At 43.2% G+C, this 8,762-nt stretch overlaps 1 protein-coding gene across 1 annotated transcript; it reads left to right on the top strand.

Moving 5' to 3' along the window:
* Positions 1–1,053: 1,053 nt before the first annotated feature.
* Positions 1,054–8,416, top strand: SRP9 (signal recognition particle 9). Its single transcript, XM_042809760.1, has 3 exons — positions 1,054–1,195; positions 3,977–4,045; positions 5,892–8,416. Exons 1-3 carry the CDS (start codon positions 1,124–1,126, stop codon positions 6,009–6,011), a joined length of 261 nt encoding a protein of 86 aa, XP_042665694.1. The 5' UTR covers positions 1,054–1,123; the 3' UTR covers positions 6,012–8,416.
* Positions 8,417–8,762: the final 346 nt, after the last annotated feature.

Here is an 8,762-nt window from a genome sequence, read left to right on the forward strand (position 1 = left end):
CCATCTAAAAGTATGCACATACAAGAATTCTAGAAGATACTAATCTGGATTTCAGAAATCATGTTGGTTAAGAAAAAAGGAATCTCAAGATGTGCTGTTTGTCCTAGCCATTCTCTGTTACATTGGCTTAACTGAAGAAATTATGAACAACGAGGCTAATAACTGCGTGCTGACAAGCTCTTAAGCCAGCTCTTGTGTTGAAGTACAAAAGATCTTGAACACTTACATTAAGATGAAAATCCTCTAAAAATCAACCCTAAGTTGCTCCTGACTAGACAACCCAAAGCTGGGATTCCTCCTTCAGAAAGAAAATATCCACATCTGATTTGAAAAACAGGTTCCAAACTTGGTGTGCCACGGTTCTGTGCAGTGCCGGGCTGTGTTACAGGATTTGCACCTCCCACACCTTTCACTTTCACATATTTACAGCCCTTCTTGTCTATAAAACTACCAAAAAGCAATTCCTACCTTGCAGTTATACATGGCTGCCCCAACGTAAGATGGCGGAGCAGTGCTCCCTCCATGCTAGCTTCTGTGTTTGGGACAGCTGGTTCAGACTGCCAATGTATCTATCGCCTTTGATTAAGAGCTGTTGATCTGGAAGACAACACATTTCTGAAGGTGGATTCTCAAGCAGCACGACAGCAAAACTATCATCAAGAATAGAACGTATGCCCACCACATCCGTGCCTTTCTTGTAATTTCACAGTTTGTCTCACTGCTCACATGCTAGGCTGGAGCTGTCGCTCAGCTCCCACACGGGTACCGGTGACCGGGTCACGCGCACCCCCTCAAGGCCGGATCCCGTTAGCCACCGGAACGCCCAACCCCGGGCTGCCGCGGGACTCGAACCCGGAACACACGGAGGAAGCAGAGCCGCCACCTGGCGCGAACCTTTCCGCGGTCCGCCGCTCCTGGCGGGGTCGCTGTGCCGGCTGGGCCGTCCCGGCCGGGCCACAAACTCTGAGTCACGCACTTCGTGATTGGGCAGCCGCTTCCCTCCGGCCAATGGGAGGCGTCCTTTCGCGGCTAGTCAGCGCCCGCCTACGGCGCCATCTTGCCGGCGCCGGGAGGAGCGGAACGGAGCGTAGCGGCGGGTAGCGAGTCGCCGTGCGGGCCCGCCATGCCGCACTACCAGGCCTGGGAGGAGTTCACTCGCGCCGCGGAGAAGCTCTACCTCGCCGATCCCATGAAGGTGGGTGGCGGCAGCGTCGGGCCGAGTAGGCCTGGCGGGTGGGCCGGGCCTCCGGCTCCCGAGGGAGGCCTCGAGTAACGTGGCGCACCTGGGGCTCTCGCCGCCGCGTTCTTCAGCCGCCCGGTGAGGGAAGCAGCGCCGTAAGGCGGCCGCTCCGGGCCGCGTGCCTGCCAGCGCCCTGCACGAGGCGGAGGAGAGCGTTTCCCTGCGTTTAATCCCGGTGGCCTTCAAGGATAAAAACGGAGCGGTAAGGAGGGGGCTCCTTGCTGATACATCATCGTCACGCTCCGAGAAGTAGAACGAAATTCCCGTGTAACTTGCCCAGGGAACCGCGTTACCCGTGAAACGTGGGGACCGCGAGGACCTGATCTCAGAGAACTTGTGTGCGCGCTGACCTGTGGTGCCTCTGTACAGCAGGTGCACCGTGACATCCGGGAAGGGGATTAAAGCAGTTCTCTTGAATAAAAGTGTATTGAGAACTGGCTTACAGCGTATGAGGCTGTATCTGTTTGAATTAAAGGAATCCAGAGCTGTTGGGAGGGACCTCTGCAGATCCAGACCAAAAGCATTAACTCCCATGTCACATTGTTGCCTACAGCATCACTTCAGACTGGAAGGGCTTTGTTTCCTGGAGAGTAATTAGTCTAGGAATTAACTTCTTAATATATGATTGCTTTTTGTTTCCAGTAACCTTTGTCTTCAGTTTGCACAAACATTAAAAACCTTCAGCCAAAAAGTTACAGAAGGTAACAGGACTCACAAGCCTGAGAAGACACCAGTAGGAAAGGCTTAGTTTCATTCACCAGAAGTAGTATCATAGAATTTTGGAATAGCATTAATTAAAGGGGACCTTAAAGCCCGTTCAGTCTTAGCCCCCCAACCATGAGCAGGCCACTTCCCCCCCCCCTCAGCTCAGGCTGCCCAGGGCCCCCTCCAGTCTGGCCTCAAGCTCCTCCAGGGTTGCAGTATCTTCTGCTTCTCTGGGCAGCTGTGCCAGTGCTACACCATCCTCTCAGTGAAAAACTTCTCCCTGACATCTAATCTAGATCTCCCCTCTTTTAATTAGAACTGTTCACCCTCGTTCATTTTCTATCTACCTATGTAAAAAGTTGATTCGCGTCCTGTTTATAAGCTCCCTTTTAAGTATTGGAGGCCCATGACAAGGTCAGAGCCTCCTCTAGGCAGAACAAAGCTTCCACTTCTTTCTTGTGCTGGGGGTCCCAGACCTGCCATTAGCATTAATAACCACTTCTTATGCAATTGCTTCCTACCTACTGATAAGAAACTAAAAATAACTTGTTACATAATGCTTTGCAATATCCAGTTAAATTAAGAGTTTGGAAAGGCTGCCATTGCAGCCAGAAGCACCTTTCCCTCTTTGTAAGGGACCTTAAGGCACTCTCTTCATTCACACTCTGCTGTGGCTATCAACTTGGTTATTTATGAGAGGGTTTATGTAGGCTCCAGAGTCATAGTTGGAGTACCCTTCTTTTACTTGCCTGAAAAGCTTTTGTATGCAACTGCACTTAACAAAAAATTAAGAATTGTGGGAGACAGGTCTGTGTTGTTTGGGAGCTGATGAGGCTGGACAGCAAGTGGCCTTGCTTTAGTGGGAGCAAGTTACCTAGTCCATGCCTCTAACAGCCTCTGTTGTGCTGCTGAGCCTGCCTGGCTGAGAGATGTAGTTACACAGGTGCTGTGGTCAGAAGGCTTTCTTGAACAAGAAAGATAAGTCTGTGAAGAGATCTCTCATAGAGACAGTCTCAAAACACATTTTGTAGTCATGGTGATTGTTGACCACATCATAGGTCAACAAAGACACGTTTATAGCATGGGTTGTCTTAGTTCAGAATGTTCTCAAAAGCACAAGTTGCTTTGTTTATAGATACTAATGCCAGCTGAGATCAGAAACAATAGAAGTCCCCTTGTTCTGCATTCAGGAAGACTCATTCAATGCTCAGTCAGTTGCTGAGAGTTGATTTTTATCACAATGGTTTTGAGAACTTTTGTAACTGAAGAATGCAGAAGGGCTGTGGGTAGGTTGAATCTCAGGGCAGGTTACTGTGGTAGGAGCCGTTTTTAGCAAGTAGAATGCTTGCTTCCTGACTTCAAACCTAGCCTTGTTGAGTCTTGAAAGCAATTTGAAAGAGCCCTTTGTTTGTTGTTTTTTTTTTTTTTTTTTTTTTTTTTTTTTTTAAATTACACTAGAAGCGTTTTGTTATGTCTCCCCTCTCCGCTTATGAAAGCATTAGCATGATTCAAGTCTGCATGAATGTAGCTACTGAATTAACTGTAGTGACTGGAACACTTACATCATACTCACCTAATACATAGTTAGATACTGTATAAGAAAAGAAGTAGTGCTGAGTTTATCCCACTCAGTCAAGCCTTTTCAATTGTTCACACAGAACTATTTTCTTAAGGTTTCTTGTAAGAAAACTATGTGATACACAGTGAGAGAGTGTCTTACATTGGTAGGACTCTTGTCATCTGTTTACCTGTCAGTGGAGTCCCTGCACGTGCCACTGCTGTATTTAGTGTAGTTTGTAACATACCTGTTGCTACTATAGTACTGATTTAGCATGTGGAAGTGTGGTGATTAGCTTCCAAACCATCTTGTCTGTAAGGTCAATAGACAGTGGAGTTGGGGTCCACTGAGAGGCAGCAAAACTGAAGCAGTGCAGAAGTCTAATGAAGGCAGTCTGAACTCAGGCACTCTTCCCCCATATGTTCTACAGCAAGTAATTTGGATATTAATTCTTAAAATGCTTGTCATTTCAGGTGCGAGTTGTTCTCAAATATCGACACTGTGATGGGAACCTCTGCATCAAAGTAACGGACGATGTAGCTGTAAGTACAGAACATGCTCTTGGGGCTTACTGGACTTCAAGTATTTGCTTTCTGCAAGTATAAGCTCTTAGCCATTGCCTTGAGTACCTCACAATTTCCTAAAACCTTGTTTTGCTCAGGTTTCCCTAATTTCCTTCTGGTGACTGAAACTGACCTCTGTAGTTCAGCTCTACATAGTCCACAAGAAGCTCTAACAAACACTTCAGTATCCTTTATAGGTCTCCCCATATCTTTGATTTTGTAGAATCCTAAAACAGTTATCTGAGCACTACAAAAAAAATCCATCTTCATGGAACTACATTGGTACTTCCTGCTGCAGCGTTTCAGGAGCATCTTCAAACACATTTACTGCTGAGTGTGGTCCCTTCACTTTGCTCAAAGTGGTGACAGGTTTAATCTGTAGGGTAAGCTGCTGCTTTGTGATGAGAAGACACTAGAGTGTTATCACAGTGAAACGTGACATTCATTCACAGCACAAAGATCCCATCCTCTGAAATAATATTATGGTACCACAGCCATTTGTTATGCATTCAGAAGCATTTGAGCTGCATTTACTTACTACTCTTGTTCTAAATAGTCTGGAAGGGTGCTTAAACTCACGAGGGATTCGAAGAGGACAGCAGGTAGAAATAGAATTTATCTACATGCAGAAGTACATGCCAGCAACAAGTTCTGCTGGTAATAACATTACAGCCAAGTTACTGTTGTGCAGCCCAAGTAAGCAACAGTAGTATGCCCATTCCTTACACTGAGATCTGGAAAAAACCTGGTTTTCCCTTCCCAGGAGTGGCCTGGCACTGGTATTTCCAAGGCAAGATGCAAAATTCCAATAATGACACAGTAGTGACAGGGCTTAGTTTGAGATACTGATCATGGTGTACTGATAACAGGGAAGTAAAAGGCAGTTCAGTTTGAAGTTTTCAGTAATGGAAGATTGGTGTCTGTGACTTGTAAGCTTCAGCTTTTTTATTTCAAGCCTTCTTACCTGCTGCCAGTTGTGGAAGGCTGTTATGCTGATTGTTTTGTAAAGGGAGGAAATAAAGGGTTTCCTTTCTGCTAAGTGTACAACTAATATAGCTGAGGGAAAAAAAATAAGTTTTTCTCTACTGCTCACCTCTGAATTAAAAGAGGATTTCATTGCTGGCAAAAGTTGCTGCATTCAGAGTGCTGGAGGATGGAGCATTGTTATGTGTAGTTGTTACGTAGGTCTGAGCAGTCAAACTGATGCTGTGCAGGTATAAGAAATTACTCATGCAGTGAAAGCTAAGCAGCCATTTTATGATTAGTCACCAACATATTGCTCTCATTCCTTTTGCATTTACAGGCTTGTCACATGAAGGAATTCCTCTTCATCTTAATTAGATGTTATTTTCCTCATTAGAACTATCTTTAAAATGGATTTTGCGTAGGGGAGGGGGATCCTATCCAGTGGGAAATACTGATGTTGTGTCACTAGCAGTGCATAAGGACCGCTAGAGGCAGAATATACTTTCAAGATATAGAGAACAGGATAGTGAAAAACCCTTTTCTAGATAAAATTCAACCTAAACCAAGTGTGCCCCTAAAGACAGCTTTAAAGCCCAAGTTTCACCACCTTTGAGAGAAAAGATAACAGAAACGATGAGCTTCACTGTTTTCAAAACAGAAGGCAAGAACCTTTGAAAGAAAATTAAACAGGCATTTTAAAAGAAGGTAGATGCGTATTGCTGCTGCCACATGGTAGCAACATACCACAAACGTTCATTGAAATACTTGTTTCATTGGTTCGAGCACAAATTCGTTGCAGCTGCAAGTGGGGTAAAAGCAGTGCAAATGGAATCTGATATTAAGCAACTTTCTCTTGCAGTGCTTGCTGTATAGAACAGACCAGGCACAGGATGTAAAGAAGATTGAGAAGTTCCACAGTCAGCTGATGCGACTGATGGTGGCTAAGGAATCCCGCAGTGCTGCCATGGAAACAGACTGAGCTGCTGAAAAGAAAGGAGCGCCACAGTCGGATTTCACTGGAAGAAAACATCTCTTGGATTTGAACAAATAGCGGGACAGGAGATGCTTTTTCATGCCAAAGTGGACTGTTACAAGTGTAGAGTATCCTCCTCCCCTGACTCCACTTTGGAAAACTAGGAAAATTAATGCTTTCAATTGAAAGCTTATATTTATTTTCAGGAATTGAACAAGAAACTATTCTTACACACCAAGTACGCTAAGAAGACAAGTCTTCACAATTCTACAGTACTTGTGTGAATTTGGTGGGCCACAAGCATATTTCTGGAAAGTTGTAATAAAATTCCATATAGGTTTTGTTGTCTTCATATGTTATGCTGATGTATTCTCAGTGAGAGGCTTTATTAACATAATACTGTAGTGTGATTAATGGATCTAATAAATATTTACATAAATAATATACTTCAGTGGGGTTTAGAAGAATGCAATTTTAACATTTCACTTCAGAAAGCAGCCAATGTATACTAAGACTGCACCTAGCAAAATTTTAGCTTTTAGTATTGATTTCGGTCACGTGTAACATCAGCAATGCATCTGTAGAATCCATGTGATATTGGGTAAATAATTAAGCTGCTCTATTTGAAATGTTAAAGTAACACTTGCTGTGTGCAGTTAGCAATACTCGAGCAGTTTCTTTTCTGGTTAGGCAGATATTGATGAAAAATACCAGAACATTCTTTCAGTACTTGAACTGTTGCATACTAGAAAAGGGGACCTTTGCCATCCTTGCCTCGGGCAGAGTTGAAGTGCATCAGCAGGACTAATTCTAGAAGCTTTTGCTTGTTATGTTAATAGAAGAATGCAACCAGCCACTATCCAGTCATTTTTAGCTATTTGTGAACTGTGCATTTTCAAATGTTACATGAGGCACATGGATATCAGCCAGCTGAACAGATAGATAAAAACCAGCTTAATAAATACAACTGTCAAAAATAGACCCGTGCCCACTACGCTTTGACTTTTTTTGCACGCTTACCTCTGGTAAAGTGATGAAAATTTTGTCTTTTACAAAAGTTTTTATGCTTGACAGCCCAGTAGCTGAAATTGATACTGGACCATGCATACCTAAAACCACACTTTGTTTTTTATATAAATATGCTACTGCTGTACTGTATGCCCAGATTGTTTTGGCTTTAAGAAAAAAAATAAGTAAATAATCAAGCTGTGAAAACAAGCCAGAGCCATACAAGACTTGTCTGCGCTAGCATTTAAATATGGCAAAACAATCCACTTCAATAGCTATCTGTTGTCACTGACATTAAATAAGCACAGTCTAATTAGAAGCAATTCTCACATTTGCTGAGGTCTCTAACACAAAACACAGGCTCAGCTGCTGCAGTAGAGTACCCAGTAACCAGCTGATGTGCAACACCGCATGCTTTTGGAAAGCCCTTAGGTGCTAAATTGCCAGTAGCCACTCTGTAGGAGTGACCTACATGTAATGTTTTTGGATTGGCTTTTGAAATGCAGATAAACCCAGAGAGAATTATGGACTTCGTCCATAATTAAGCTGTAATAAGATACTGTGATCTGAAAATTTTCCTGGATACTCCAAATTGTCATCTTAATATTACAATATAGCACATTAAGGACTCAAGCCATTTTTTAATCTAGAATACTGTTCTGAGGTGTACGGGTGCTGTGTAGAAGTCACACAAGTTTTACACTACTAACTTGGCAGGTGCAAAGGCTGCTGCTATTTCAGTGTGATTTTTGGCCACTTACAAATTGGTTTGGCATGAGAGGTCTTCTGTGAGCAGAGGGACAGAAGGATTTGACTGTATTCACTTGTGCATGGAGGATAAAGGTAAAGAGAGGGCTGCAGGTAAACTTTGTGCACCAGGGGGCTGAAAGGATTGAACTAGAGACTGAGGTTTTAAAGAGGAGTACTGGTGACTAGCAGAGGAAGGGATTACAGTGCTATACTAAATTGCAGTTGTCAAGAAAAAGGCAGGAAAATCAATTTCTGGTTGCCTAAATTCAGACATTATTGCTGGAAAATCACAAGGAAATATTAAAGCTGCATTCTTAAAGGCGATGTTATGCTTGTTCTTTGTGTACTTGCTGGAAAATGAAGATGGTACTAAGCAATTATAATAAAAATACTGCTATAGCTATTGTTTTAAAACAAACAAGCCTTCAGAAATTCACTTAGGGGAAAAAAGATGACATATTTCATGCTTTTTGACTTTGTCCTGCAGCTTTCAGTCACTTCAGTACTCTGTTCATGGGATGCTTCGTAGAAACACTGAACTCAAAGCTCTGCTTCGTACTGCTAATGCTCTTGTTGAGAGTACAGTTCGCACTTGTTGCATCTGTACTGTAGTTACCAACTCCTAATAAACGTTGTCATGGAGTTAAGCCAAACTGCCAACTGCTCAAAGGTGTCTGTTGATACATGATGGGGAGAAAAAATGCTTCTGAAAACAAAAAAAAAATCAGCTTAACATGGCTGCTGCATTAAAAGATAACTGATGTGCATAGAGTATCTGCACTCAGAAGCACTGAATGCAGCAGCCCAGCCTATCAGCAAATGCTTCTGGTTTCCAGAAGCAATTGTGCCAATTAAAGGATGCAAACAGCCAGCTCAGGAACCTATGTGTGACTTGTCTGGTAATGGGAATCTTTGCAGGAGGACTGAAGTTACTAAAATCAAAGGATGGTTTTGCTTACTTCAGCTTATTTTGTTGCTGCATATGTTAGTCATTTTCAG

This window comes from Centrocercus urophasianus, unplaced genomic scaffold, assembly GCF_019232065.1.
Source record: "Centrocercus urophasianus isolate 14NV4802_14NV808 unplaced genomic scaffold, USGS_Curo_1.0 seq_10, whole genome shotgun sequence".
NCBI lineage: Eukaryota > Metazoa > Chordata > Aves > Galliformes > Phasianidae > Centrocercus > Centrocercus urophasianus.